This window comes from Triturus cristatus, chromosome 5_2, assembly GCF_964204655.1.
Source record: "Triturus cristatus chromosome 5_2, aTriCri1.1, whole genome shotgun sequence".
Classification (NCBI taxonomy): domain Eukaryota; kingdom Metazoa; phylum Chordata; class Amphibia; order Caudata; family Salamandridae; genus Triturus; species Triturus cristatus.
The window spans coordinates 1,010,660,599-1,010,674,220 of NC_140588.1; the positions used below are offsets into that span (position 1 = coordinate 1,010,660,599).

The following is a 13,622-nucleotide window of genomic DNA, read 5'->3' on the forward strand; positions in this document are numbered from 1 at the left end:
AATTACACTGACCACGCCCATTTGAGAGAATGTTTTTTTCATCCCACTTGAAGCCCTGTCCAGCCTTCCATCTCCATAGGGGGGAATAGCAGGTATGTTAACAGAGGGACGCTTAAACCGGCGGTTTCAGAGCGTCCACCCCCCCTCCCCCCCGCTCACTCCCCCTCCAGCCCGGGCCCATCACACAGCCAGGCCACCCCATCCATCCTGCTTTAAAGGTGACGGCACGACGCACAGTGGCGCAGAGCGTACGTAACGTCCTAGCGCGCGAGGGTTACCGGCAGGGCACCTGGTTCCACAGCTGGCTGGTCACACACAATCCATCACGAGCCCAATTGCACCGACTCCCACAGTGAGCAAACAGAGCCCCCACCCACGCAGGCGCCGTTGTCTGCAGATCCTTTCTTCACCTCGAGGAGCCAAGAAGTAAATAACAAAAGGGGACGGGTCCCTCACTGCTTCATCTGCTGCGTCAGTGTCAAGTGTAAAGGGAGAGATGTAAGGGGCAAGGCTAGTCAATAGAGAGCATTCTCCCTCTGACCCAGAACACACAATAAAGAAAAGGGAGCAGCAGTTCCTGGGGACTCAGTGAGCTAATGCATTCACAGCAGGGATGTTTGTTTGACACGATGGTTGAGGTTTGAATCCTAGCACGGCCTCTCACACCTCCCTCCTGTAGTCTCTAAATGGAGCACCACCGAGTTGGGGGTAACAGTAAATATCAGTTATCTGTCAACAGCGCCAAGAGATGCCTCTTCGTAAATGTGTACTACAATTTAATAGATTTCTGCCATCACCCCAAGAGATAATGGAAGAACACGCCTGATACCTGTCCGAGGGAATGCAAAGTGCACCTCTACTAAGTGGGCTTATGGCACGCGACGACACCTTCAATTAGCAGTGCGCATGCTTGGAACTGTAGGCCACCGCACAATTCTGCAAAAACTAGAACTGCAAGTTTAAAAATGCGAAGTGTGTTTAATATAAAACAAGGACAGGCTGGGAGCTATGCGTGGTGTGACATGCGGGCCAAGTCCAAAGATCTTGCTTTAGCCTCGTGCAAGATATGAAAAAAGTGTCATCCCCCTTTAAAATAAACCTCACACATATTTAGAGGAGTATTACTGCACTCTTCTATCACGAGACATCACTCAATTAATCACACTTCAGAGTCAACAGATTAACCCCATCGCACATCTGCTGTAGAAAGCAGGTACGGTGCTGCGGTGGGACACACCAAGCAAGGTGCAGGGTTCATACCACAACAAAACTACCTTATCTCCACGATTATTATTTTTTTATCAGGAACGTGCGCCATTACATTTTTGGCAATGCCAAGCACAAACTCTTTAATAAAATGCATCGGAACAGGATCTAAAAGTGATTTTTCAACAAGTCTTCAAACGCCAACTAGCTAATATCCAAATTACTTGTTTTATCACCCAGGAGAAGACAAGTGACCTTCATAGCACCTCACGATTATACCAAACAGAGACTCGCTGTCCCATTACCACCTTGGGCTCTTTCAAAACCTGCCTACGCCCATGCTCCTCCACAACCATGCAGAGAGCTGAAAGATAATGCCCTGCTATTGCTAAATACCTATCCACGGATTAAACTACTTAATAAAAACAAAGGACTTACATTTAAACACCTAAAGCATGATCCCAACTATATCTCCGAAATGCAACAAAAACAAGCATTGGCATAGCCAATAGGTCTCGCCTTTGGGACCTTATAAGTGTTTAGCCACGCAACAGTTGCATAACTAAATACTTATAAGGTCCCAAAAGCGAGACCTATTGGTTATGCCTGTTATGTCTGTCTTGTGTCCCCCTGTGGACACCGTAGTGTTTATTGCATGTGCGTGTCCCTGCGAGGACACCGTATCGCTGTCCTCCTCACCAGCTGTCAGTTACTGATGACAGTTGACAGCTGGTGATTCGGAGCGGCTGCTGTGACTTGCGCTCCACGTTCGGAGCTGTGTTGGCAAACTGAATAAAGAACTTACTTCTACTGTTCAACGTCTACCACGTTCTTTACAATGCCAAGCGGCCGTGCGGCTGCGAAAGTAATCGCGGTCAAGCGCGGCACGCGAGCCCGCGCACATGCACTGTAGCTCTAGACTGGCCTGGTAGCTCTTTTTGGAGCCCTCTCAATAAGTCTCGCCAGACCAGCGCATGCGCTGGGTCAGGCGAGACCTAAAACACCAACATTGGCAAAGCCAATAGGCCTGGCCTTCGTTTGTACAATTGTTACATTTTTTAAGACATTTTTATTTTAAGCATTTGCCACAAAATAAAAAAAGCAAACGTGCAGCAACCTAAAAGTGGCGCGTTTTGCTTGCATTAAAAATTAAATATTCACTGAATTAGCCGTTCTATTGATTCGTTTTTAACACGTTTGTCATTTGCACCCTGCACTTTATCAGTATTATTAACAGTCATCCAGGAGACAAGAATCACCACCTAACCAAGCATTAAAAACCCAGAGAGAAAATAAATCACCATTTAAAGGTGACAGAATTGCAGAGAAAATACATTGCCATTATTCAATGTTAATATAGAAAAATGAACCACATTTTGAAGCATATTTGTCACTGAAGAGAGGAACTATTTTAGGCAGATGAGAAAACATGCACACGTTTTGTTATCACTTAAGTGAAGGAAGCCAAATAAGTAGAGTAGGCTGACCCCACTGCCCCATGCTGTATGCTGCGGTGGGTGGAAGCACAAATGTGAATGACAATCTAACAGACCAATGAATGGCGCTCACTGACCAAAGCTCCTTTATGCGTGTATATTATATACATGTACTATATACATGTATATTATATAAAAACATTTTTGGGAAAAACAATAGTCTGGCAAGACAGCTACAGTTGTCTCAATGACCAGACTAGAAAAATAAATATATTATACTAAACATAAGAGGCTAAAACTAACGTGTATTTGTAGTGCAACATGCAAGCTCACCCTCGCGCGACACAACAGATGGTTATTGATTCCTACTTCAGTCACACTCATTTTTTTTATCAACACTGGAGTATGAAACGCTGAGTGGACCTCCTGGGATTTAAACTCATAACCTGGGGGTGGGCAGAGGGGGTCTAGATGTGATTGTACATATATAATGCACACTACCTTGTGGGAGGGTGGTGTCTCTTGTCGCCGGTCATCATGCCATCTAGAAGAGATGTGTATTTAGAGCTTTATGGGGGTAAGTGTAGCTTGTCACCAGCCTAAGTTGTTGTTATAGGGAGTTCCTCAATGTTGGGCCTTAGATCAAGAATAGCACTACCTTAGAATTGAGACTGATCAGCAGAATGGGAAGGCAATTTTGTGTTTGACTGCAAAGTGTACGAGAAGGAATGGACAGAGAAATGTGGAAGAGGTATGGCGCAGCAGCCAGGGCAACTGACACCGAAACCCGGGGGCTCACGGTTCGATCCCCGGTGCCGGCGGCAGATCAGCCCAGCACTATGTGACTCTGGGCAATAGCTCGCTTAATCTTCCCGAGGGCCCCCAGCGCCTTGACACCTTCGGGTAACTGTTCCCACTTTACAAATACTGGACATTTAGAAATGACACTGGAAAGTTTTTTTAGGGCTAGCTTGGGCCAACATTCAAACACCCAGCATGCCACGTTAAAAATAATTCTTTCCTTAACTGGCATCCGGCGATGGGCGTGTCTAACAGATGTAATATACTCTTTATAAGGGTGGCCCTTTATCAATCGAGTGCTGGCATTTTAGCCCCTTCTATTCAACTGATCTGATTTGCCAGAAGGATGTGGATGCTACGCTGGCTTTGTGTTTGGCATTAAAAGGATGAGGTTGGTGTTATTGGAGTTCTGTTTAAGGAAATATTCACCCTACCAGCTTTATACTCAGTGAGTCCATTTTGAATGTTATATACAGATGACTGATCCCCCTCACTTCAGAGTTGCTGAAGGCAGAGAACAATGGAACGATGAGCAAGTTTAATAAAAAGCAGCAGAAAACAGGAAGCCCTATAAAACCCTACAACAGGGTGAAGCTTCTTGTAAGAGAAAGACCCCACTGCACCATTTGTGACTGGCATGAGAGCATAGGGGGAAATACAGTTAAGTATGAGTTTATCGGCATGAGCAATTGATGCGAGTCTGGAGTGATCAACAGTGTCTAAAGCTTATGAGAGATCCATCATCACTGGTTTGCAGCCAGCGCCTTCGTCCACGAATGGGAGGGCGTCATCCCAGAAGGCAATCAAAGCATTTTGATGCGGTGTCCAGGACGAAGACAAGATCGTAAGGAGTAAAGTCAGTTGTTGAAATACAAGAAGGACTGTAGTTGTTTGCTAACATGAAACACACAAAAGCTGATGAGAGGAATGCTTTCAATTTGTCGAACCACTGGCAATCACTCAGGGGAGCATTCAAACCCACTGTTCGTTTGCTCACCATGCCACCTCAGTTTGGACTCAGCCATATGCAAATCAGCCTTGACCCTGCTCCTCATGGGAACAGTCCAGCTTGAACTGGAACACAAGCAACCCAGGACCAGTTTTGCCCTAGTTAAGAACTCATCAGCCAGGTACAGTTTGGTTCCAGTGCCAGATTGGTTCCGGTGGGACCCACATCTGGGCATACCTGTGCCACTTAGTAAGGTACATGAAACACACAAAAGGTGATGGGAGAAATGCTTGCAATGTGTTTATGTTATGTTATCCGGATTTATAGAGCGCACAGCTGCCCCAGCAAAGGGGCGTCCCGGCGCTATAGAGGACAAAATACCGGACACAAGCAATACCAAAGACAAGAACATAGCAGCACTAAGAATCCAGAGGAAAAAGGAAGGTTTTAACAGCCTTCCTAAAGGCAAAATGCTCGTTGATTGCGCGAACATGGACAGGAAGAGAGTTCCAGAGCCTGGCAGCAAGTACTCTGAAAGAGCGGCCGCCAGACCTAGCTCTCTTAAAGCGCGGGACTGTGACCAAGTGAAGACCCGAGGATCTTAGAGAGCGCGAGGGAACATAAGGCAGAATAAAATGCTCCAGAATCTGAGAAGAGTGCTTCAGAATTTTAAACACAAGGCACAGAGATTTAAACTTAATCCTCTGAGCGACAGGGAGCCAATGAAGTTTGACAATGGTATTTTTGGCCGAGCAAAAGCCCACCAGAGCCCTGGCGGCAGCGTTTTGAACGCGTTGAAGTCTAGAAAGTTAGCCCCCAACAAAAGAGAACTCGCATAGTCCAGCCTAGACAAAATCGTAGCTTGAACAATAAGCTGTCTGGTTGGAGCATCAAAAAATTTAAAGATAGGTCTGAGCCTACGTAGAATCCCAAAACACGTGGCGGCAGTTTTCTTAGTATGACAGGCAAAACTGAGTTTACAATCCAACCAGGCCCCAAGGTTCTTAACCTCGGTGACAGGAAGAGGAGTTGAACTGAGTTTACAATCCAACCAGGCCCCAAGGTTCTTAACCTCGGTGACAGGAAGAGGAGTTGAACCAAGCTCGGGTGGCCACCAATGATCACCCCAGAGACGACTCTGCTTGCCGACAATGAGCACTTTGGTTTTTTTAGCGTTCAATTGCAGGCAATTATCTGTCATCCAACGGGCCACTGAGCTCAGTCCCTCGCGGAACTTAGCAGCCTCGAGGTCAGACGCCCCACTTAATGCAACCGCCAGCTGCGTGTCGTCAGCATAGGACACCATAGTCAGGTTCCAACGCTTGGCGACAGCAGCCAGCGGCTGCACATAGAGATTGAAAAGTGTGGGGCTCAGAGCTGACCCTTGCGGCACATCCTGAGTGATAGGATAGGGTTTAGACTGAAAAGGAGGAGTAACAACCCTAAACGTGCGACCAGATAAAAACGATCGAAACCACTCAAGTGCCACATTATCGACACCAGCCTCACCCAGACGCTGTATTAGAATGGCGTGGGAGACGGTGTCGAAGGCAGCACTGAGATCGAGAAGCACCAGTGCTGCCGTTTGACCAGAGTCGACCAGAGTACGCAGGTGCTCAAACATAAAGAGCAACGCAGTCTCAGTACTGTGGCCGGGTCGAAAGCCATTCTGCGAGGGATCCAAAATGTGAGCACAATGAAGATGAGTAGATAAAATGGCATTAACATGAACCTCAGTCAGTTTTGCGACCCATGGAAGAAGAGATATAGGGCGATAGTTCTCCAGCTTTAATGGATCCAAGGCAGGTTTTTTTAAAATAGGCATCACCTGAGCTTGAACCAGACGTCAAAGAGGGACAGAACCAGACGTCAAAGATAGATTGACAAGATCACGCAGGGGAGGAAGACAAAGTAACGCTGAATCTCTAAATTGGGCAGGCCGAAGAGGATCCCTAGGGGAGCCAGATTTGACTTTCGCCACAATTTTATTAAACTCTTCCATCGAAAGCTCTGGGAAAGAGCACAAAGACATAGTAGTCATTGGGCAGGGTTCCAACTTCTCCACAGAGACGAATGGAGCAGAAAAGGAACGATAGATGGCCTCCACCTTTTCCACAAAAAAGGCAGCCAGGTCCTCACAGTGCGAGGCAGATGATCTCAGTGACTGGAGCTCTACTGGCTGTAAGATCCTTAAGCACCTTAAATACTTATTTAGTAGGATTGGTGCTGGTGTTGAATTCGCGAGAATAGTAGGCAGCTCGAGCTTTATTAACCGCTCTATGATATTTCTTAGTCCTGGCACGGTAGATCGCTTTCATGTCTGGCAAATAAGACTTAAGCCAGGCTCTTTCTGCTTGTTTGCATGCTTTCCTAAGGAGCTGAAGCGAATCATCATACCAAGGACTAGATTCAGCACGATGGCGTTTACTCTCCGCAATTGGGATCAGGCAGTCCAAGGCTCCAGTCAGCCAATTGCAAAACAGGTCATATCCCGACTCGACATCCAAGAAAGGACCCAGAGGATATTGACCAAGAAGCCGATGAAAGTCAGCTAATTTCAGCTTTCTCCATGGACGCCTAAGAGGCATAGATGAAATTACTCTGTGAGGAAGGTCCTTAATCACAAGGTGCAGCTCTATAAGATGGTGATCAGTCCAGGCCATAGGCCTGGGAAGCAGCACTTTAGCCGCAGATAGATTGGTAAAAATAGGGTCCAAAATATGTCCACCAACATGAGTACAATGGTTGACCAGCTGAAATAGCTGGAGAGCTTCCAGATCAACAAGAACGCTACTAACGGCAGGGGAAAGGGGAGTATCAAAATGAAGATTTAGATCGCCAATGATACTAAAGTTAGCAGTCCTTAAAGCTAATGTACTGACAGCTTCGGGAAGAGCTGACCTGAAAGCGGCATCCGGGCCCGGAGGCCGATAGATAAGTAGGCCAGAGAAAGTAAAATGGGGATTAACCCAGATGCGAAAGTAAGCGCTTTCGCAGCCGGCTATATCCATAGCTTTCCATACGCATGAGTAGCAGGATTTGATAACGGCCGCAATGCCACCTCCTCTCGAGTTACGATTATGAGTAAAAATCACATACTCAGAGGGGAGAGCCAGGTTCACCGCAGCCGAGGCATCATCATGCAACCATGTCTCTGACATGAACAAAACATCAGGGGCTTCGTCTGTAAGTAGACTATGCACATCCTGATGATGTCTAACCAAAGACCTCGCATTAAGATGGCAAACCTTAAAAATAAACGGGTCCTGAGATTTTTCCAGCGGAGGCGGAATAGCAGCTGGGCAGCCTAAGGGAGCTTTCCTATATGCAGAGATAGGAACAGGAGATGGAAGTCTGAAATCACACTTTGGACAAATAATTGGGCCAGAGAGAGGATGAAGCGGAATATGCGAGCAGGGCAATGTGTTACGAAAACTAAGCAGAGCAGATCTAGTATGCATGATATAGAAATGTACAAAAACTACACCAACCGGAAGAATGGCTACGGAGCCCTGCCTAACCCTGACTCGGCGCGGACGAGCGCAGACGGGCAGGACTCTGGCACGACTCAGGCGCAGGGAGGGCGCCCCCGCTGCGCGCTTGAGGGACTGGCTTAAATAGGGTGTCCGCGAGTGATCAGCACCACTGGGACACTCAAGATGGCGCCCAAACTGTGTCACCCAGTCCACTCACAATATGGCGGCCGATTCCCTCCCAAACTTCCTGAAACCCCGGGACCGGACCCGCTAAGCAGCGGTGTTACAACAAATTACAGTGCAGGTAAGGGTGCATTCCCCAGGTTAAAAACAGGGAGAAATAACTTAAAATTAAACAAGATAGAAAAAACGGGTAACGATTAAAAAATAGAGATAAATGCACAGCGCGCCTACACCACAGCGCTTAGTACAATGGCGCACTAGTAATCATAGGTACCTTGTATCCACTGGTAATCGATCAGGGTAGCTCCTCAACCCATCATTCTTGGTAACAACCTTTTCAAGGACCTTGGCCTAAACTGTCAAATTGGAAATGGTCCTAAAGTGGGCCGACATGGCGGAGTCCAGGTTATTTTTTTATTTTTGAGCAAGGGGAGTGATAAATCCCTTTTTCCCCAGTCAGGGGGGAACTACCACGACTGAGACGTTGATCAGGGTGCGAACAGTGTGGCACGGTATACACTGCAGGCATGCTTGGGCTGGGTCAATAGCAGCGTCAGACGCTTTCAGAGAGGGATTAGCACAAACAGAATCTAACCGATGCACGTTTTGGAACACGCTCAGAAAGAGATCAAAGATCACCAACAAACACCAGAATTCATAATAGGAATAACAACTCAACATACTCTCAAGGAACAAGTCATAATGGTTTTTATACTGTGCCTCCCTCACACTCCCTTTGCATTCTGCTCCATGTGTAAGAAACTGCTCCAAGCACCTCTGTCGGACAGGCTGTGGGCTTCATAGTCACACATCACAAAACAAAAGTCACAGGTGAAACTTCCACCAATAACCTTCTGCAGCCATGCACAACAATCGAAGTAGCTGCTTACTACACAAACCAGAGAGGGCTTTGGGTGCTCAACAAGACGTAGGAAAGCACAACAGAAAGGATACAATATGTAAAACTGTCTGCTGATCCGTGGAGATAGAGCTGCAGTATATCAAAGAAGTAATAGACATGCCTTAAACAGAATGGAGAACCGCAGAGTAGACTCCAGCGTGTATGTTACTCTAACATGTGTATAGCGCTTTTTACCAGTGGTGTAACCCTGCCTACTGAGACGCTACAACAAAGCCAAAGCTGATGTAGAATCAGTGCGTAAAGACGAGGCCGGATCGTCCCGGCAGACCTGATCTGCCCTTAAAATCCTTGTTCGATGGCACCGAATGGTGAACTCTTTCACATCGAAATGTAGAAAGCGGGACCTAGCCTCTGACTGAACAGCGGGCCTCTCTCTGATTGATGCGCCCGCCTCAGACTGACCCCCCTCCTCTGCCTGACGCGCGCGCCTCCGGTCACGGCGCTAATTGCCGGTTTCATCCTCTGGCCCGCACGCGCGCCGCCGCGTGTGATCAATTGGCCAGGCTGCCTCGGGAACTTAATTCATGAGCCTGATGCGATCTGATTTAAATGCTAAATGCCGCACTCGGAACATGCAGAGCAGGCCCCGGGGGATGGAATACATCATTTTTCAAATGCTAGGGGGAAAAAAATGGAGAAGAAAATCACATCTCTGGCACAACCTCCTCTTCCTCGAATCAGCGGCCTGGATGCACATGTTAACGGAGTGCTCTTGCACCGTTTCTAAGCGCTGTAAAGAACAGATGTTACCATTAACCAATTTAATGGTGATCAAACTACTTATCTGCGAAAAATGGAAGGTCAGACTGGCCTCCATTCTGCAGAGATCAGTGGTTTGCCGAGATTTGAACTCAGAACTTTCAGAGCACCACGTTTGTCAGTGGTGAGCGTTCACCCGAGCCCTCCTTCCAGTTTGTTTGCTATCGTGCAACGTTTGGAGTGGAATAGGTCATGGCAATGTGAACCCGATCCAATCCAACAGGCCCAATATTCAGTTTTTGGCTGGTCATTGCATGGTCTACTGTGTGCCTCTTCCCTCTACCTGTCTCACAACAGCTACCTACTTTGTTTCTGCTATGCTCATGTACTAGCCACCCAGTAGCAGAGCTTGAATGCCACTGACCCTGGTGCAAGTAAGGGAAGTTGGCCCCTTGACTGCTGCTGGGGTACTAAAATACAGCAAACCTCCCGGTTCAATGGGCCTCTCTGGGCTCCAGTGCACGGCACCTGCTGCACCAATAGTAGCTACGCCCCTGGCACCCCTCTCCCCCAACATACACTACTTACTTACTCGACCTTTCTATATCTCACGCATTGATCAATCTTTACATGCACTGTGCAGCTGCAAATTTACATTTTTGTCGTATTTGTACTTCTAAGTTGGAGCCAAAGGCGTTAGTTGGAGAGTCACTAGAATTTAATGCACCCCCACCCCGGAAAATAGACTGGCCCAGAAGGGAGTGAAAAATAAAGTATTATGACTGGGAATTTCTAAATGACGGGTATCAATTTGGATGAAAGCTCCAGTTGACCAGTTACAAACGGTTTACACTGTATTCAATGTGGTGTTAGAGGGGATTAGACCAAGCGTCCGGTCGAAAAAACAAGGGAACGTCGGCATGTTAAACAAAACACATGAACTGATACCAACAAACACCAGAGTCAAGTACAAGATTTTAATTGCATTCATTGGACTAAAGAGTTGAGAAGAACCTCGTGTACCAGAAAAAAATTCTCCTAGAAACATTCTGTAACTAGTCACCTGGACGTTTCACTTGTAATTTTGAGTTTTATGATGATACAAACACTCTGATGCGTCTGCAAGAAACTATGTTAAGACTAAACAAATGCAATTAGTGAACATAGCTACACTGCTTCCCAGAGCCCGAGTGAAATGCTGGCCGACAGGTGCCGAACGCAGACATGGCCATGCGACTAAGCCATGCCCCGGCATTACATTTGACAAAATACTAACTGTTTTTTTTTTTTTTTTTTAAATCACCGAGTACACAAATTGTTGTAAAAGGCTTACACACTACTCCTGATAAAGCTGCTGTGATTAAAGGTGTGTGTTTCACATGAGTGTAAGGGGCATGGGTTTCTATATGCAGTGCATTCCTGCTGTCACAGGTTAGTTAGTATACATTCTGCCCGGCTTTAGACCGCAGGCAAACACCAGGCAAAATATTGAAAGCTTGCAGAAATATGGTCACCTTTCTCCATATAAAGGAAGTAAACTATCTGGGTAAATAATATTAACGTTTCGTGGACCTATGCCAAAAATAAACGAAAAATGTACATCAAAATGCACTCACTGTACTTATTTTCGGCATACTAGAGTATTTACAAAGCAAGCTAACTGGAATATATAGGATTTCTGAAACCGTCGCACACGAATCCTGAGGTCAAGGTTCACGGTCGGTAAAACTCAGCAGCCTTTATATGCCTGGATCTGTGACGTCACACACCGTCTCTCGGGCCTGCCTGAGCATTCCTCCTGCCTTTCTTCAGGTAAATACCATTGGTGCAGCAGGTGCGGTAGCACCGGGGCGCTCAGAACCCCAGCAGTAGTCAAATGAGCAATGTTCCGTGTTTACATACCCATTGCATCCTTGCTACGCTCCTAGCTTTCTGATGTTTCTACATTTCAGCCTTATTCTGAGGTCCACAGTCCATTGGAAGAAAAAAAAACAAGTAAAAAATTCTATGAGCACAATACTGTGTTGGGGGAGTTGCTTGATTACAACCTTTGAACCGTGTTATGCAGAATGCAGTGTGAGAGCGGTATTTGCAACTACCTTTGAGCTCAGAATTCCCTTTTACTGCACAGTTGTGTCAAGAAAGGTCACCCAGCCTTTACCAGTATGAAAATGTGCGTGTTCAAAAATATGGGTCAGGGCGTAACTTGTGCGACATTTGTGTAAGTGTACACCAGCTGCACAAAACATTTGCACCGTTGCAATGCTTCCTGTAGCTTATAACAATGTCCTTTTTAACATCCTGGAAATTCGGGCAGATGTTGAAAATGTGGGCGTAATTTACGATATTTCAATAACAATTTAAATATGTCCAAAATGTGTATGGATCTAGAAAGGTGGGTTTACAGCAGATTAGTTGTGCCCCCCACAACCATTCAAAAAAGAGCATTGTTAGAACTTGCTGATTATACAAACATCTAATATTCATGATACAAATATAAGTCCTGACTCATTAAGAGTCAACTGGAAAAGGTGGACATTTGTTCCTGCAGGGTTACTTCTACAATTGTAGCAACTGCATAACTGTCAAGGGATTCGCAAATAATCCGACCACGCGTTCAAATTTACACCAACCATAACATTTCAGGAGCACTCACATGCATACAATTCCCCGCCGATAGAAATCTGAACCAAAATGCATTTGCATACTTGATTTTTTCCTTTTCCACTGGGATGTTGTTTATCTTTCCCCACTGTTGTCCACTTTCTGTTACACTCATATTTAGTACTGGGAGCGTTTCACCCCCTTTCCCAACGGGACAAACAGCGAATTACACCTTCAACATTAGTAAATTAGAGTAAGTGTCTAGGACTTGTGAGTCTGTGTGCATTCTCTTACTTCTGAAGGTTCACCATCTGCTACTCTGTCACGATTTCTACATTCTCTGCGAGGCTTGCCATACACCGAGTAAACCATTTCACAGACTGTTAATCCTGCTTCCAACATAATGTGTCACACAGATAGACACCACCGAGCTGCTGCCTCACCACTGCACGACTTGCCCTACACCACCCCCTCACTGACAAACATACTCAACACACCCGTTCCCCGTCCCTCTGTCGGATTTATGTGCCAAAGTATTTGCTCTGCAGATTGACCTGTAGGGGCATCACCCAAGCGCAGCCTCCCCACTCCTCCCGTGCACCCAGGACGTGCCCACACAACAGGAGAGCATGCATCCTCTCTCTCCACAGGCTGAGCAGTTAGCCCTACCTGCACGATATGCCCCTACGCTCAGCTACTCGCTGCCAGCACACACAGGGCACACCACTACATACCCAGTGAGCTACCGTACCCTGGTTTCTCAGGAATGCACAACTCTTCACCATGATATGATGCCTGCACACTGACTGAGCCACCCCACCCCTCCCCCCAAGACATGCCATCTCTGGCATAGCATACCTCCCCAGGCAGCCAGTCCCTTCCTCTGCAGAGCACCCCCTCCCAGTGAATGACTCCCACCTCTCTGCAGGGCATGAAACCCCCATCCCAGTGCATGCACCCTCGGGTCGCACCGAGGGCTCGGACGCACCTGATCTCTTTGATGCTCTCCAGCTTGCACATGATCTCCTGCTCATCAGCCATGCTCTCCAGCCCGAGCCCCTTGACTCCTCTCCAGCTGCAGCAGCGCAAACAATGCAAAGGGCACAATGTACCACCAGCCAGCTGTAGAGCGCATGCGTTGCCACAGCCAGCGCGCGGCCTCTTGGGAAATGTAGTGTAACTTTGAGCTCTTCCGCTGGAGACAGGCAGCGTATGGACTACGAGTCCCGTCTTCTTACAGAGGCATAGCTCCACTTCCTGTACAAGTACCTTTGAGGGCGAGAAGAGGGTTACAGATTTATCTCAATTAATTTTGTGCCAAGACTGGTAGAGCGCAGTGGCCATGG

The 13,622-nt window shown here is 46.9% G+C and overlaps 1 protein-coding gene across 1 annotated transcript in view; it reads right to left on the reverse strand.

Annotated features, from left to right (window-relative positions):
• Positions 1-13,419, reverse strand: part of ZC4H2 (zinc finger C4H2-type containing) — a 97,510-nt gene extending 84,091 nt beyond the window's left edge. The window contains exon 1 of the mRNA XM_085608286.1: positions 13,265-13,419. Coding sequence (XP_085464412.1) covers positions 13,265-13,317 — 53 coding nt within the window. The 5' untranslated portion in view covers positions 13,318-13,419. The remainder of the gene's footprint in view (positions 1-13,264) is intronic.
• Between the last annotated feature and the right edge of the window lie 203 nt (positions 13,420-13,622).